General features: G+C 40.5%; 1 protein-coding gene across 3 annotated transcripts in view; it reads right to left on the minus strand.

Moving 5' to 3' along the window:
* Positions 1-18160, minus strand: part of IGF2R (insulin like growth factor 2 receptor) — a 57664-nt gene that overhangs the window by 30579 nt on the left and 8925 nt on the right. For 2 of the 3 annotated variants that reach the window (XM_048299440.1, XM_048299442.1), the window contains exons 3-17: positions 13583-13707; positions 11811-11909; positions 11282-11411; positions 10160-10280; positions 8051-8168; positions 7350-7376; positions 6383-6545; positions 6047-6227; positions 5205-5308; positions 4652-4816; positions 3825-3965; positions 3330-3476; positions 2305-2436; positions 1761-1908; positions 176-353 (exon numbers count right to left, since the gene is read on the minus strand). In XM_048299440.1, the coding sequence (XP_048155397.1) occupies positions 176-353; positions 1761-1908; positions 2305-2436; positions 3330-3476; positions 3825-3965; positions 4652-4816; positions 5205-5308; positions 6047-6227; positions 6383-6545; positions 7350-7376; positions 8051-8168; positions 10160-10280; positions 11282-11411; positions 11811-11909; positions 13583-13707 (1979 nt within the window). The remainder of the gene's footprint in view (positions 1-175; positions 354-1760; positions 1909-2304; positions 2437-3329; positions 3477-3824; positions 3966-4651; positions 4817-5204; positions 5309-6046; positions 6228-6382; positions 6546-7349; positions 7377-8050; positions 8169-10159; positions 10281-11281; positions 11412-11810; positions 11910-13582; positions 13708-18160) is intronic. The other variant, XM_048299441.1, reaches the window with a different exon arrangement.

Consider the following 18160-nt stretch of genomic DNA (forward strand, 5'->3'; position numbering starts at 1 on the left):
GCTTTATGGCTACAACAAGAGTTAAACAGACCAAGAGAAATAACTATTTCTTTTAGTCTGCTTTATAGGTACTGGATATTTCCACACATAACACTCTGCTTGTACTGACCTAGTAGTTATTCTTGTCAGTATTTTAGGATGGAGACCCTTGCTTTCTTCATACAGAGCTTCTTACCTGATATTCAGGCTGACCTATTCCAGCATCACGGTCACACAGGAAAGTTATAAGGGTAGATCGCTGTATTTTATTCTCATTGTTGTATGCTGTACCATTTTTGTAGGTCAACTGAATCAGGCCATCATAATATGAAAGTTTGGAACTGGGCAGTCCAAGACTCCAAGACTGATCCTTACTAGAAAAGAAGAAGTGAGTTTTGAGAGTGAACAGAATGCAAAATTAATTGTCTCTAAGAGAAGTCTTACAAATAGTAACCACACAAGTAAGTTTATACAAGACACCACAGCAAGATATAATAATAAAATAAGGTTGATTAGACCTCCGTGAGCTGGGATAAAAAGAATGCTGCCAAAAGGAAACTTAAAACATGAACAGAAAAAGGAAAGGAAGTTACATATTGCTTAGATATCTAGAAAACTTTAATACTCCCTTCTCTAAAAGAGTGACAATACCATCAAGTTCTCATTCTCCAAGGCAGAAGTCAAACTGCAGACACCCTCAACTGCAGACACCCTCAACTTGGGGTCAAACTGGCCTCATCCAATTATATATGGGCAGTGAAGACCTAGCACTGCACAACAGCTCTTTGCTAGGTATCAGCTTTGGTTCAGGAGTGTTTCTTCACTCTGACTTAACACTGACTCTATCAGACCTAGCTTGACCATTTTCCCCTGAAGAACATTTTAAGGGTCTGCAGTGAACTCTCCTTGGCTGGAAGTAACTCAGATAGAGCCAGCTAATATACAGCTGCAAGTGTTTGCCCTGTACCCCATCTCTGACCTGCAACCTGAAATGCAGAGATACTACCTCAGACATAGTTTGTAGGAGGCAAAAGCAATGATGCTGTCGGAGTAGCAGTACACACTGGGACCATGCCTGCGCAGCACATTTAGTAATGGAGATCATAAAATTGTTAAGGTTGGAAAAGACCTCCCAAATCATCAAGTCCAATCACCATCAACTTAGCACCACCACCAAATCTTTACCACTAAACCATGTCCTCAAGTCCATATCCACACATTTATTTTTTGAACATTTCCAGGGATGGCAATTCCACCACTTCCTTGGGCAGCCTGTTGCAATGCTTGACAACCCTTCCCATGAAGAAATTTTTCCTAGTATCTAATCTAAACCTCCACTGGCACAACCTGAGCCCATATGGTGCAACACCTAAACTCTGGGCTTCACCTCTGCCTAAGGCAGCCACTGCTCATCCCAAGGGCAGCAAGCTCACATTCTGTAGGCCAGCTCCTGGAATACAGCTGACTCCCAATCTCTGGATTGTAGGTTGCCTTAATACAGCTGCAGTAGTTAATCTAGAGTTTACAGTGCCTTTGGATAACAAAAGGGAGAGCAATGGGCACATTCCATCCCACAAGTTAGCTGTAAGTAAGATTACATGTATGTGCATTTGGCTTGAAACAGCTAGCAGTGTAATTACTGCAAATTATATGCAAATTACCTGAGTCTACTACAGGTAGCCCAGTAATTACTTTACATGCAAATTGTTCATTGTTGCACACAGACAACAACACATCACACAACGAGAGATCTCTTAGAGACAACAGAATTAGTTACTCACCTTTTCGTTACTTGGCAAGCTGCTGACTTTGTGTGACACAGGTCATCAGGCAGGCTGCCACAGACACTTATGTAAAACAAGTACTCCACCGTGTCAACTGTATAGGAACTTTTTGCCTTGGCCAGAGGTGATAAATCAAAAGAGAAGCCTAATCAGGAAGGAATAAACTTTATCAGTTCGATTTTGTTCCGATGTCTCTCACAGGTTTTGATTCAGTCAGTCACATGGCTAGTTCACCTCCCCCTGAGTAAGTCTCCTTCTATGTAATTACTGTTCCAGAAACAAAATGGACAAACTAAAAGCATGATTTCTTATAGAGAGAGATTTACTTCAGTAAAATGTGCATTTCATCTATTTTCCTACATTCACTAGCGGAGTATTAAGCTCATGCTGTTCTGATCTTCCATATGCACGTACTTAAAACTGTGGGTGCTTATAGCATTAGGCTGAACACACTTTACTCTTGAGCATCAAAAGGACTTACTTGTTGTGGCACAAGTTCTATCCCTAATGACCTTTCAACTTGCTGAACAGAAATACATACCTGCCTGAGGATCAGAGACTTGACAGTCATCTCCTTCAGTTTTAGACAGGACACAGGCAGCAGCAGTATACCAGTCAAATGCATATGAACACTCACGCTCAGCCATCAAGATTGGAGCACTTTCTAGATCACCTGGTATCACAAGAGCAATGTGTTATGCATACAGACAGCCAGGCTGCCAACAGGAACTAGGAATCTACCTAAGAACATTAATTTCCCCAGAAAAGCAGACCAAGATAACTGTTAATGAAAAATAATTTTGATTCCACTTTCAAAGAAGAGGTACTTTAAGTCTTTGCATCCTCCTCCCCAAAATAAAATTTTAGCCCAGAAGTAAAGGTGGAGGGCTCAATCTGCTCCTGAGAACTATCACAATATTTGAAAAAATGTCTACTTTGACACACTAAATTGGTGTGTTTATAACAAAGCAATAGCTGTATTAGGAAATAATGCATAATCTGATCCTAAAAGCCAGCACACTTGGAAGTTTCAACTTCTTAAGGCTGAGGTAGAAGAACACAGGTTTTCTATTTCCCTGAGAGATAGTTAACTATCAGACTATTGTAATCAACATGAACAATATTAACTTCTGCAAATGTTTCTGCTTTTCATAAACTGCCAGCAGTTTAGGTACAAACCATACTTATTGGAAAAGAAGGCTAAAGTATCTGATCTCAGTTGAGAACGACTCCCATCAAGACAATCTAGGGAAAGAAAGTGCTTCGTATAGCTTCCAGATATTTGTGGAGTTTTAAACACTTAAACATACTTCAGTCATGTTTGGAAGAATCTTATTTCAAGAGACCTACTCAAGGGTTTTTAAAGAGTACTTGAATAACAGGTAAACAGAACTAAATACCTACAATTACATTGCCATCATTCAAACAAACCACGATGCTTCAAGCTTTTTCATAGAAAGAGATAAAAGACAAAATCACATGCTAATATTTAGCACTCATGTCTGGGCTTATTAGATGACCTTCAGTTTTTAACTGGATCAATGAACAGGGTGTGGATGTTCTCACCTGGTCTGCATATTAGAGTGAGTACTGTTTGGATTTTTTCTTTAGAACCACAGCTGTCTCCATTTGAATAGATAAGTTGAATATTTTCTCCAACCTTTTTAGGAGAAGATACAAATGTTCCAAGATTCTTACTGTTGTTTTGCTTATCTGTAAAGACAGTAAATACAGAACTTTTGCTTCTCTGAAAAGAAGTGAAGCTTCTGTTAGATTCTAAGACTTTCCATTTGTCTAGTTAACGAGAAAACATTGATTTTACCTTGCCAAACCATGCTACAAAGCCTACGGCTCTTTAGTTAGAAAAAGCTACTTGCATTATTTCTTCAAGCATGTTTGAGATCAGAAGAGAAACATGCTCCTAACTTCTGTTTCCTTGAATAAATGAAGGCACTCAGGACAACCAACCCCATTTGCAGAGAAAGTGACAAGCCTTCAGAGGCTTAAAAAAGCAATGAACCAAAAAAACTCCAGAAACACCATGAACAACCCCTGACTCACCTACAGAGCAAATAGCAGCACCATCTGAACAGCTGGAAGCTCCTCCTCTCTTCCACACTTTATGGCAGACATTGATGTAGTAACGTTTCCTTTCTACCTCTGAAAAGCTACTGTCCACAGCTTCCCAGTTCTGGGCTGACTCTGAAATACAGAGGGTTGTCAAGAACAAGTCATCTGGCTAAATTGTTCCAGCATCTCCATGCCAAAATGCCTTTTATTATAGAGGACCCCACATTTCTGTGATGACCTCTCCTTCAGAGCATCCCCCAGCACACAGAAGCCCTAATCTCAGCTCCATTCCCCCACCAGCTGAGATTATACCTGCATCTGTCCCATGAAGCCACAGCTGCCAAATCCTGCCATTTCTGGATGGGTCCAAAGGTATTCCCTTTGCACAAACCACTGGGTGGAAGCTGCTGAGCCATGGTGGGTTCTGACTAGCACTGGTTGCCCAGAGAGATGGTGGATGCCCCATCTCTGGAAGTGTTCAAGCTCAGGTTGGATGGGGCTTTGAGCAAACTGTCTAGTGGAAGGTGTGCCTGCCCATGACAGAGGTGTTGGGCTAGATGATCTTTAATGGTCCCTTCCAGCCCAAACTGTGATTCTGTGACTTAAAACCACTTAAGATGGCAGCAACCAAGGCAGTCACTGACATGGCTACTTTCATAAGGCACTCAGTCTGTTTGGAATGAGGGAAGCAAACACCAGCATCCCAGAAATTCACTAAGAACAGCAAAAGCTGACTAATATTCAGCTAAAGAATAGCACTAGAGATGGCATGTAAACTCAGGACAAAAGTAACTGAAAACTGGTTTTTATTGCCATACCTGAACTGCGGATAAGAGGTGACAAGTCATAGTGTTTTCTCTTATCAGTAACTCTGCAAAGGAGATCTTTTTTCTCTTTAACACATGCATATTTTGTATCCCAAGTAAAAAAATAGGTGCAGTCAACTTCACCGGTGAATACTGGCATTCCTTTACCATCATTACCTTAACATGGAAAGCAGATGAACAGATATTAGGTTTCTAGTGGGGGAAGGGGAAAAAAGCAAGGAGACTTGAGGACTAGCAATGAGCAAGGAAGACAAAAAATCCCTTTGCTGCAGAGGACTTGCGTTTCTGGATTTTTTTTTTACCGTTGGCTAAGAAAAAAAAAGGTTCTTTTATACTTCTATCTTCTCAATCATCAGTGTAAATTTAGACTAGCAGTGCTACTACACAGCACATCCTGCTAGACATTGAAATTACTGCTTACTGTAACAATATTAATTTCTTGTGTTAGCTATGGCTCAAAGCAAGCATTCATTTGAGCATAAGGTCTACTAGCAAGCACAAAAGTCAAACCCTGAGCAGAGCTGTCACAGCTTGGTAAACTCACCTGCTGTTTCATTGCACTCGAAGTTAATGATGGTCATTCTCTGAAAGCCGGAACTACACGCATCCCCGTTCGGATAAATTAAAGTGAGATCCCCATCAGAGTATCTGGGTAAGAAGTCAGTTTTAGATAGAAATGTGGGGTCAGACAATCACACAGTGTTCTTCACATAACAGAAGTCACATTCTGGTTCATTTATTAATTGTCTCACTCCATGGGAAAACAAATGCTAGTTCAACATCAATACTGGCATTTCTACAGCAACGACGGCTTGCATCCCCTGATTTTTCTGATCACTTTTCATTAATTTCTATAGAGTTTAAAGAATGCTCTAAAGCTCCTCTAGATATGGTAGAATATCTTTTCCCATCAGTTTATTGTATGGCTGTTTTTGCAAGTGGAGGAAGTCATACTTCCTGGAAGATCACTGCAACAAATCTGTCACAGACAAAATGGAAGATTGTATCGACATGAATTAATCTCTGTTTTACAATCTCATGCAAACTATTGTCCCTATGTACCACTTGGGAATCAGCTTCTTCTGATACTACTTTACATGTAAAACATGAAAAAAGGAGGACAATAGGCAGTACAGCACAATCTGCAATTGGGACAACCAGGTCAGTGGAAGTCTTCCTGTCTACACAACGGCCTCTGCCAACCTCACTGGCGCCTCTGTTTGTTAATGCTATCCTGGTATACTGTTACAGTTTTTCTAACAAAAAAGTGAGCAAAAATGCTTGCATTTTGTATCAACTATCGGTTACATGATAAGTAAGTAAGCATCAAAGCAGAAAACAAAGACCAGTCAGACCAGTTAGCAGGGCTAAAGAGCACTTACACACCTTAGGGTTTGGTTCGCAAATCTTCCAGCCACTTTTTTCTGGTTATTTGAACGTTTTACTTGGCAAGATGAAATATACTGTGTACCGTCCTTGCAGTTACCTGCAGTGGTTTTCCCACATACATTCAAGTAATAGAAATACTCCTCTTTGTCATCTTTGGCAAAATAGGGTGAGACATACTCTGAATGAATAACAAACAAAAAAGTGTTTTAACACACATCAGGACAGACATGAAACTCCATATATCTACAGAGGACACTTTTTCTGTCCCTAAATATGGAAATACAAAACTGGCTAGTAACAACCACAAACACAAAAGAAAAATATTGAGCTTACCTGAAAATTGCTTAAGTGGACTTAAATCAATGGAAATATCATGTTGCTCATTAGTCAGAAGACAGCTCTTACTCTCCAGGTAATCCCTGTGACAGGCATATTCAGTAACCCACTCAATTTCATAGCGACAATTTGTTTTTGCTGTAAGTTTGGGACCCGCACTCTGATACAGAAGTGAACAGAATTTAAGTTGTAAGTAGAGTGACTTGAAATATGCAAGCAACAGTATCACATTCCTTTAAGATGAGTAACAACTACTTCACCACTAAATTACGTAAAATGTGCAAACATTGTTTCTGGCCTTTCAGAAACAGGTGTTATCAGTGATGTGGCAACCTATTACAAGTCTAAGCAGAAGTAAAGCATGAGACATTAGCAGCAGGACAGGAGAAGCAACAGTACTCTAAAAAGTACTTTTCCTTAATGTGTTGGGAAAAGTAAAGATGCAAAAATCCAAATGGCCTAAGCTTGGATTGTGTTTGCCTCAGAGAAGTTCTCAATGCAGGGAATAGAGATCAAATGTTCTCCAAAGGCAAAGTAGACTTTTAGGCACTGGTGTTTTAGCAACTTTGATTCCCTTGGTCCAAATCAAGACACAGACATTTGAGAACTCTTTAAGCCAACATTTCTGTCAGATGAGTTTTCTGTAGTGAAATACTTTTGCACATCCGGGAGAAGCAGCAGTCTTGGTTTTCCTCACTTCAAAGTGAAACGTTAGAAATTCAAATTGTTTCATAAATCTGTATTTCTGCCATCCACTGGAACAATTGGCAGATACACAGGTATCAGGTCAGTTACAGGCACAAGTATCACCAGTAATATTTCCCGTGCTACAAGAGTGCAGAGCTATAGCAAGGTAGTACAAAGTGACAGTAGACAAGAGCCGGGTTTGTTTCTGCAGCAATGAGAGTTAAGTATGGTACCGATCTAGGACAGATGATGGACTAAACATTAAACCAAGAATTACCCAGACAAGAGTTCCCTCCTCATTAACCTGCAATGAAAAGCATCACTATTTGAAATGGTAGAGCATTAGCATTTGTCACTTCAGCCCAATTCAAGGTGCGTAGGTTGCTGAAATTACCCAGCATCACATCGAAGTGACCGTCACACTGCATTCAAGTTAGGCTAAGACACTGTCCTACATAAACTGAGCTGTTGCTTAACACTATAGATTTTATTTGAAGTTAAAAATAATTCAGGAGCCTGCTTAGTAAAAGACAGACTCTTGCCATTCAATGACACTTACTTGCTACTATTTTTCCCCTGAGGAAGAACAGATTAATAAAGAGACCAAGGACCACACAACAGCTATAAGCATGGCCATCCTGACTGAAGAGGAAGAGAGCTCATTAGCAAGCAAAGCTCTGTGCCAAGGATTAACTCTACACTAAGCCCATCCTATGCTTAGAAAAAAGCCTTGAACCTTTAAATGGACAACCAAATTCACCGATACAAGAGACAACACATTCCTGGGGAAATTTTTTTCAAGTTCTTGTTACTTCTTAAGTTCTAGAAGACTTTAAAGACCATATCTAGAATCTCACACTCTTCACAAGCTACAAGCCAAGAATATTTATGCTTTCTTCAGGCCTGAATAAAAATTAAAGATAACGCACAAAAAAGTTAGTACCAACCAGTTAACACAGAGTAAAACACTGAAGTTACCTCTTCTCCCCTCTTTGATGGGCAAACAAAAGTGATTGTCACTGCTGGATTATGGCCTAGGCAGAAGGCTGGCCTTTCTTCATCATGCGTGTATTGTCTCTCATAACTCAATACAAGCCTAGAAATAGAAAATAACAAACCAAAAAGAGAATTAAGACACTGCACTGTACAGAAGGAAGATATTCTTGAAACACTCAATATTTGCTAGACTCTCAGGCAGAATATACCAACGTAGCCCTGCTCCTGAAAGCAACTTTTAACTTTTATAAGGTACTCATTCCTTTAATCTTAAAATTAATTAAAAATAAAGATTAAAATAGTCCCAGAAAAATTACTTAATACAGTATCTTCTGGTACCCTACCTAAGACTATGCTGATTGCCTTGTAACCCATATTGTACCAAGAATTTAGCTACAGTCACAGGAACACTCGCAGCTTTGGTCTCAAAACTGCTGCTGGAGAGCAGATGTGGCAAAAGTTCTTGTGAGTTTTGAAAGTAATATCCACTCAGGTTTTGCCAGATTCCTATACTTTACCATCTCTCTATGTATAAACTCTTCCCATTCTGCCCCCAGAATTAACAGCAAGACGAACTCATCAGGAAATTTGACAGGAGCAAGGCAACTGGGTCAGATCAGGTGAGGCAGGAGTAGGAGAATAACACATGGTAATTATCTGACAGGGAGAGACAAATAGCAAGATGACTTGGATGAGAGAACAGGAAGATCACCACAACTTCCCAGCTATGCATTATTATTCTATACAGTTTAACAGGCAGAAGACAACAGCTCCCAGAGCAGTGACATTCTGGCTTCAGATTAGCCACACCTCTAGCTGGCCCTTCTGTACCTCAGGACACAGATATCCAATCACCTTACTCCTTCCCAGGCCACCCTAGTCTGATAGAACACATCCAGTGAATATTCCTGAAGCAATGAAGAGCTCTCCAACCCTAGCAGGGGTAAGCTTGCTTGCCTAGCACTTTTCTAGAGCACTCCTAGTCGCACTTCAGTATGAGAACAAGCTTGTGCTTCCTCAGATGTAAGCTACTGCCTTGGTACAGAACAGCTCAGTCACTTTTATCATGCTGGGGGAAAAAGCCCTGCAACAAAGAACTAACAATTTCATTTGTAAACTAAAATAAAACCCTCAGCTGTACCACAGATAGGTCAGAACCTCCCTGTTACTAATTTATTCTGCTTGCTTTCTTCAGCTGGCATCTGAAACAAAGAGAGTACTGCAGAAGTCAACAAGGGTACTATTGACCCTACAGACAAGGCAAGCAGGCTCAGATGACCTGATCAGAAACATCAACATGTTAAGTAAGTTCCCTAAGCCCCATGAGATTGTTTGGGTGGCGTTTTAACACGGTTTTTTGTTTGATTATGGTTTGCTTCTGCTGGTGGTGGAGTTTTTTGTGGTGGGGTGGTTTTTGGGGGTCTTTTTGGTTGGTTCATTCTTTTTTTTTATTTGTTTAGAGGGTTTTTTGTTGTTTTGTTGGCTTGGGGTTTTTTTTACTTCAACCTATACTTACAGTACAAAAGGCAGTAAATAGAAGCATCATCAAGAAAAGTTTCTTGAAATTCCAGCTCTACCACCACAAGGAACACTAAGTCTTGCATTGCTTACCTACTTCTTCTGTTAAGAATTCATTAAGGCAAAAAAAAAAAAAACCCAGAAAGGCAACATCTGGTCCTATTCTCAACTTTTAAAGTACTTCTGAAGAGTAGAGTGAGCCAAATACAGTGCATAAATCCACAGTGAGCCAAATGCATTTACCCTGTGGGCCCTCAGACAGTAGGCAGACAGGACTAAATCTTACCCTACTGCTTATGGGCAGAGAGCACCAATCACCCCTTGCTTCCGAGAGTTCTGCAACTCTGTAAAAAGGAGTCTCTCACAAAAAGGAGAAAATTTGATCTGTTATGGCAGTACCACAGAATGCCTGACAGACTGCTCTCACAGTATTTGAATATTTTTTCTGCTAATGCTTCAACATTGAAGAGGCATTAATGTTAAATTTTAGGAGACTCATCTGTTACCAAGAGTGTTGTTTCCAGGCCAGACGACTGAAGTGTCCAGAGAAGTATTACCACAAGAATTACATACCTGTCTTTGCCTTGAAGCTTCAGCTGCTCCTTTGGATGGCCAACATCATATGCCACACCTTCATGCAACAAACAAGCAGCACTGCCAGTGGGGCACCTTCTGGTCTCTCCACTTGAAGTTCCTGGTTATAGCACACAGAAAAGAAGTTACAGGACTCTGTTTCTAAGCCCTGCTCTACCTGAAGTATCTTGCCATTTTATCTGTGGGTTCTTCTAGAAATACTTCTAAAAAACGGGCTACATTAGAATGTGAAACTGACAAGACAAAACCTGGAGTGCTTGTGGCAATTCATGCTGCCCTGGTTGGGGACAGCTAATTCATCCTTCCTGCCAAAGTAGATGCAGCTAGTTGCTAGTACAGCTGCTGGATACACAGGGCTTTGAAAAGTTCTAAAATTGTGCCAAGTATTTCTTTTTTTTCCCATAACCAAGTAATGGGTAACCCCTCCTTACAGGGAAGGTTTTACCCCCTTGTTTCTTATTAACCATCTGATTCAAAGCTGTCAGCAAAAAGTTTCACACTAGCGGGATGTTTAAAAGAATAGACCTCTCACTAGAATTGGAAGTATTAAACCCTTAACAGGGGCACAAAACACATATTTAACTGCAGAGTAAAAAACACAGTGGGAACATACAGCTAAACAAAGCTTTTCAGCAAGTTTCAAATATGTGATTGTGCTGGTTTAATTCCTTATGCATATAGGTCTAAACTGAGAAGAAGGTGCACCAGTACTTAGGCAAGCACCTAACAGTATTTTAGATGCACCTCAGGACATTCATCAGGAACTGGGCAACAACCTGGTGTCTAAAGGAATAAATTTAGAGCACATGAAGCCCTATGAAAAATATTCGTCCTATTTGGCAGCAAACAAATGCAGATACAAGACAAACTGCACTCTCCCACTTAGAAAAAGCAACTTAGACTGTACTAACAGTACTTGCCCCTCCAGAAGGGGCATAACTCTGAACACCTCAATACTTGGAGGGTAGGGAGTTTGAAATAATTATCTAAGTCTTGAAATACTGATCTTTGGACATAGGACAACCTTAATGGAGACAATAGCAAAGAATCACTCTACAAGAAATTTACACACTGACAGGTGACATAAGCAACCATTCAAACCTAAGTCCCTGCAGACATTTATGAACAAGGAATCATCATCAGAATCATCCACCAAGTAGTATCCTGAAACTTGGATGAGAGGATTCAAGTCATGTTTCTTGAGATCTTCATCGAACACATAGCAAGGGACCTAGAACAACACCAAAAAAAATTACATGCAAACCGTGCACAAGTAGGAGGAAGTTATGAACAGGCATATATGAAGCCCAGTTAGTATGTGGAAAAGTTTTTTTACTTCTGGAAGCTCAAAGCTAGACATGCTGATTAAAAGGAGGAATTCAAAGTTAGACTCTTCTGCTCCAGCTTTTAGAAGAGTTTTACTATAAATATCCATCCAATGCACAGAAAAGGTTGAAAAGTTATTCAAAATTCTCATCTCCACCAACTTCCAACGTATAAGCTTTACACACCTATGGAAAACATAGGTTCATGGAGGTTGTTCAGATTAATTTGGGGTGGGGGCAAGTAATTAGAGTAAAATTGTCATGTATGTGAAGAGTAACTTCTGCATGGATAGTACATAGATTACCTCTTTCACAGGTTTAAACAAGTCCTTCTTGCAAGCCATAAAGGTCCTCCATTCAAAATAGTGCACACACTCTGTTGCTGTTACAAATTCAGGGGTACCCTATTTAAATGGGAAAAAAATTATTCTTTGAAAAACAGACTGGTTTTATTTTACACCTGTAGACATTAAGAAGTTTATTCAAGAGATTAAAAAAAAAAAACAATATAGCACATCACAAAACAAGGGCATACAGCTTCTTAATGGCACTTGTTAACAGCAAGATTGTTACATAACAGCTTTGTTGGGCAACTCGGGAAGATGCAGGATGCCAAATCCTTAGTCTGCATGTGCACCAATACTCCAATTATCATGTGCCAGTCCTAATACACAGTAACTGTATTCCATCTTTTAGAAGTGCTCACTATGCCAACTGAAAATGACAGAAGCACCAGCCTTATCTGCTTACTAGAAAGGAAGACACCAATAGAAATGCATATGAATAGGTTAACACAGCGAGGCAATGCATGGTGTATCAGTTCCCTGTCTTTTACCCTATAATAACAACTGATTAGCAGCCTCTTCTGCTACACAGAAAGAATATCCCTGACATTAGCTGTGTATTTTTATAGGCTCATGTTATACACATTTGTATATATTTCAAGATGGGGGTTCTACCATGGTTCAGAACTGGGTGTTCAACTGAATGTCTCTCAGTGAAAAGACAACAATTTTTCACTTTGCCCTCCATCACCTGAGCTAGAAGCACTTTAGCATACATAAACTGATTCCCTCTCTCATTTAACCCTGCCATAAAAGGGGAGGAAACTAGTTTTTCCAGACACTATTACAAAATCCTTTTACTACGTCATGTGATGAACAGGTATCAGAACTGAGCTAACTAGAAGAAGTCTGAAGATCAGTATGATCTGGTGTTACAGCTGAAGTTGAGCAATAATTTTTATTTAGTTTAACGAGTCATCTGCTGAAACAGAACAAGAAGCATTTAAGTCCCTGTTGCACTGGCACTTTCTTTGAGCTGGCTGGATTTCCAAGAGGGCTTGTGCATAGCAGTGTCAGTGCCAACAGGAACGCCAATAAATACTTCTCCCAGATACACAAATATGTGAACTGATCACAGTCTGTACCAATCTGTCATATCTATTCAGTGTGTGGAGGGTGTAACTCCAAAAGCACTTTGGAGTGAACTGCATGCACACAAGCCCCTAGAAACTTTTCAGAGATCTCTAATCACACTTCAAACAGAGTCTCAAAAACAACTATTTCCTCAGAAGCCCAGACGGCTGCATGAGCACTGTTAGTTCAACAATGTGCAGACCAAGCCTAAGGCTTACTGTTGTCAACTATGCTGCCCCACAACAGAGGTCAGTCATTTTTTTCAATACTGTTCTATTAAACAGTCATGCCAGGTCCACAGCTCAGGCACAGCCAAGAATTAAACAACAGCTTGCATTGTTATGGCACCCTGTACAATGTTGACTCATTCCTCCATATTAAACTAATAAAATACTACAGTGCAAACCACGTAAAATCATTAAAGACAAAGAAGAGCCTATAACCAGAGCTAAGCTGCAGACCTGCAACTATTTTCTACTGGGATTGAATTTTGAAAGCCACAATAAATCAAGCCCTTAACAGTAAAACATAACTGGCTCTTCTTTAAGCTATGAAGTTCAGCAATCAGTGCATCCAAAAGTACAGCAAGTCTCCTTAAAAAGTAAGTCAGAACTACTTGTCATTTCCACTGAAGATAAGAGCACATTATTTAGACTTACCAGTGTTTTCCCACACAGGAAGTTAATATTGCTTTGAATTTGGTGTTCACTGCCTTGCTGCAAGCAGCTATGTGTAGTGTTGAGCTCCAGAAGACTTTCAGAAACTTTTAGCAAGGCTAAGTCACCTAAGGTTTAAAAATGAGAGGGGGGGAAAAAAGGGTGTTATAACACAACATCTTCACAGAAGCTCAACAGACAGGGTCTAGTTTCAACCACTGAGCAGCACAAGACACACCAGTCCACTTGAAGACAGTACAACTGAAGATCTTTGTGGATCTTCTGATTTGGAAGACCAGATCCAAGTTAAGATAGTGTTTGACATCTCTAATCACACTTCTAATTTCTTAAAGGTTTTTAGCAAACATTTTTTAAAATAAAAGTACAACAGCAGGTGCTACTACAAACTAGTCGCCTCCTTAGGAACAAGGAAAGCTGCTACCAACTAGTTTCAATCACAATTCACTCCTTCCTCCTACCGGCTTCTATTTATTGGTTTCTCAGCCTCTATACCATTTATAATAATAGCATCAGCACAAGATGAGAGAGAGTCTATCATAGAATGGTTTTGTTTAGAACGGACATAATCAACTAGATCAATTGCTCAGAGCCCTGTTCAGCCTGACCTTGAACATTTTTAGGGTGGGGCATCTGCAACCTCTCTGGACAACTTGTTCCAGTATCTCACCAACTGCATCATAAAGAAATTTATTCCTTATATCTGGTCTGAATCTACTCTCCTTTTGTTTAAAATTATTACCTCTTGTCCTGTAACTACAGGCCCTCTAAATCCGTCCTCGTTTTCTTATAAGCCTCCTATAAGCACTGGACTGCTGCAATATGGTCTCCCTGGAGTCTTCTCCAAGCTAACCAACCTCAACTCTCTCACTGTCTTCACAGGAGAGGCGCTCCAGCCCTGTGAGCATTTTTGTGACCCTCTTCTGGACCTGCTCCAACAGGTCCATGTACTTCCTGTGCTGAGGACTCCAGAACTGGATGCAGTAGCCCAGGTGGGGTCTCACCAGAGAGAAAGGAGGGGCAGAATCACCTCCCTCGACCTACTGGCCACATTGCTTTTGATACAGCTGGCTTTCTGGGCTGCAGGTGCACATTGCTGGCTCCACTTAATCTTTAATGTGCTTAATGAAGAACACACTGGTGCCTGTGCACTGGCACTGTCTGCAGACAAACCCAGCACAGATCCACTGCCTCAGTGCAAATCCTCCACATCTCCCATCCCCTTTAGCACAGGTCACATGCTGCACGAAGAGTAAGGTCAGTGCTTTGTCACTGCACATTGCTCTCCTTCCCAGCACTTGACATGAAGGGGAAAGGTGGAGCACATTTCAAGTCATAATGAGCACCAGCTCAGGTCACTGAAATGCTCCTGCTAAAGCCCATTTTGGTTAATATTAAACACCAACCCTTTTTAGATCTTACATGCTAACTTCAGCCTGTTGTTTTTTGTTTTTTTTTTTTGATAAGTAGATTTTAATCCTGCAACAAGTTTGGTTTGAACTATAGAAAAAGCCATAAAGTGTGAGTATTGATCAGCTTCCCCCTTTCCATTTTAGTTCATGTCTACACTAGGGAGAAAGCAAGTCAAATCTGTAATCATTGCAGATAGCTAGCTTTGCACCTACACCAAATGTTGTTTCATTTTAAAAACTTGTTGGAACTTCACCCAGCCTGTTATCACCTCACTCAAGGCAAGCAAAACTACACTGCACCCAAGTAATATAGTCTAGAGACCAAGAGGAGCAGAAGTCAAAAAAACTGGGCAGAAAGATGATACAACTGGTTTGTGCCTTTTATATTTCCTGTGTTATCAAAAGGCCATCTTCAGGTTTTACAGCTTCCAGAACTGATGCTAGCCAAGTTGCCATGCAACTCTCTCAAACCTAAGAGCTACATACTGCTTTGAGAGCAAGAGTTTTACTTATCACATCATTGCTTAGAAGATACTGTCAAGGTATCCTCTTTACTTCCACAGATTAGCAGAAGGAAGCCAACACAACTTTCTAGGCAAGAGATGTATATAGTAACCATATGCACATGACTTAAAACCTCTCCAGTTATAAGTGTACACAGCTACAAGCCTCCATTTAGCAGGGAACTTATGGCAGCACCATCTGAGGACGTAGCACTCTGTAAGCACTAGTTTCTCTCAGTGCTAAAAACACAGTACATGGCTTTAAAGGCACTTGTGAACTGATTCCAATTTTCTCAGTTAAAGCAATATTCAAGAAAAAACAAGTTCAGCCAGCATATCTTGTTTACTACAGGCCAACAGGCATGCTCTCTTCCCCCTTGCATGCTTACGATTAGTTTGGGAACTTGCTAAACGTTTTAACAAGTCTCTTCAGTGGCACATGCCTCATCACACCCTTGCTCACAGAGCAAGGGATATCAACCCCTTACATGATCAGCTTCCTTCCAGAGCTGCAACCACTTTTACTGCAACATCAAGCTCTCTCTACAACAATCACTCATGTTTCTTCATGACTTCAGAGATGTGATCCCTCCACAGAGCAACACACTACTAATCAGCTAGTACTGTTCACAAAATTTAGCAGCAAATACTTCATATAGCACAGGTGTGCTAAATCAGTATTAAAGGCACTGTCCACAACACCTCCTGCTCATTGACTCCATCTGTTTAGCTACTTATCAGGAAAAAAGCAATCATGGAAGACATCCAATCAGTTGTCCAGAAGAAAGGGGCATTTAGGTGGCAGCTATCATTTCATGTCCACTCATCCTACTGCAGCTGGACAAAGTGCACATTTCACCATCAGGTTAACAAACACTTAAAGTAGTATCTCCATTTTCTAGGAGTAGTCCAACTACATGGCACATGAGTCACTAGGTGTCATGGTAAGTTAAAAAATTAAATAACTACCATGTTATTTCCATCCTCACTGATGTTCATGAACTAAATATTTGCCTACCCTTGAAAACTTCTAGGATTAATAGAAGTGCAGAGGAGAAAACCCTGGTACATCACACTGACACACAGTTAACATTAGCCACAAGGCTTCCCTGGGATACAGACTGATTACTGCCATGGAGCATATGGCCTTAACACCTCTTAAAGCTGGGAGCAATGAACAGTCCTACAGCTGCCATCCCCGCACAGCTGGTATTTAAAAAACAAATAAATTGTTTACACTGATTTTTTTTTCTGAAAGAATGAAGAGCACTGATTAAGCCCATATTTGAAGAAAGCTTACAACTCAACAAAATTTATCAGCTGACAAATTGCCCTTCTTCCCCCATATAAAGGTCCTTCAGCTGCCCTCATCTTTGGCATACATGTAACCTCATGTCATCTGGATTGCTTGAAGACAAGTATGTGGTTTAGCTGGTTTAGGTAACTGGGAATCTATACCTGCCTAGACCTGGATCAAAGAGATTCCTCTCTTCTCACTAGGAGTGATTTTTTTATTTTTTAACAAACAAGCTTGAAAACCCATTAGCATGATCTAAACTCAGTGTGATGGTAATGAAGCTCCAAGGCATCTAGAGGCATGAGCAAGAACAAAACCTGGACAATCTGACCAATAGAACAAAGCAAAATTCAATGACAATGTTAAATGCACTGCCTTGATTTCTCACTTTATTGCAGGGTAGTTAAAAACCTATCCTACTTGAACAAGATTTGTGGCTTAGCCTTTGAAAGTCACTTCAAACTGCCTCAGCAAGACCACAGTACATCTGCTGCTAAATCCTCTTCCACTCAGTACCACTGAGGCACTCAGGAACTCAAGGTTTGCATACAGAGGAATATTTGATACTGCTCAGTCATCACCCAGCTCTGTTCTCCCTTCCTCTTTCCACAAGAAGTGTGGAACAAAACCTACACAAGCCTCTAGTTCTCACACTTCCCTGGCAAGAACAGACTTCCTCCATCTCACTCCACCTGCCACATTCCAGTCTCACCCAAAGCAGCATGTTAAAACAGAAGCTTAGATGCTGCTTTCTTTTCTAATCCACAGGCAACTGAAGCCTCAATGGCATATGAGCTGAGACCCCCATCAGCAGGAGATAAAAATATGTTTCATTCCTAAAACATACAACAAGAATAACAGCATCCAGTGCTCTAAGATGCCACGCCCTCAGAGCAGATGCTACACTACATGCAGTTGCAGTTTCAATATAAATGCAATCTAACCAGTCATCCCAGAAAACTCTGGAGCCTGAATATACCTTTATTCATGCACTCAGTGATTCTGTAAGCCTGGGTCCCAACATTAACAGTTTGTTTGAAAAGCACCAATTAATCACAGACTGAAACCAAAGTATCTCTACTGTTAATAGAGAGGTGTGGGGAGAATAGAAGCTGACCAGCTGCTGTACATTGGTATTTGACATTGACAAATGACATTTGACAGATGAGAAACACCTTCGTCCTCACCATATTCCAGCAGCTCAAGCTCAAGCAATTCAATGAAGACTCACAGCTTCTTGTAAGAGCTATCTGCTAATGGCTGACAAGACTGGCAAACATGCTAAATCAGACTTCAGATCTGCAGATACTATGAAGCAGTCTGAAGATACATTGCTCTTCAGAAAGCTACT

Source organism: Corvus hawaiiensis, chromosome 3, assembly GCF_020740725.1.
Source record: "Corvus hawaiiensis isolate bCorHaw1 chromosome 3, bCorHaw1.pri.cur, whole genome shotgun sequence".
NCBI lineage: Eukaryota > Metazoa > Chordata > Aves > Passeriformes > Corvidae > Corvus > Corvus hawaiiensis.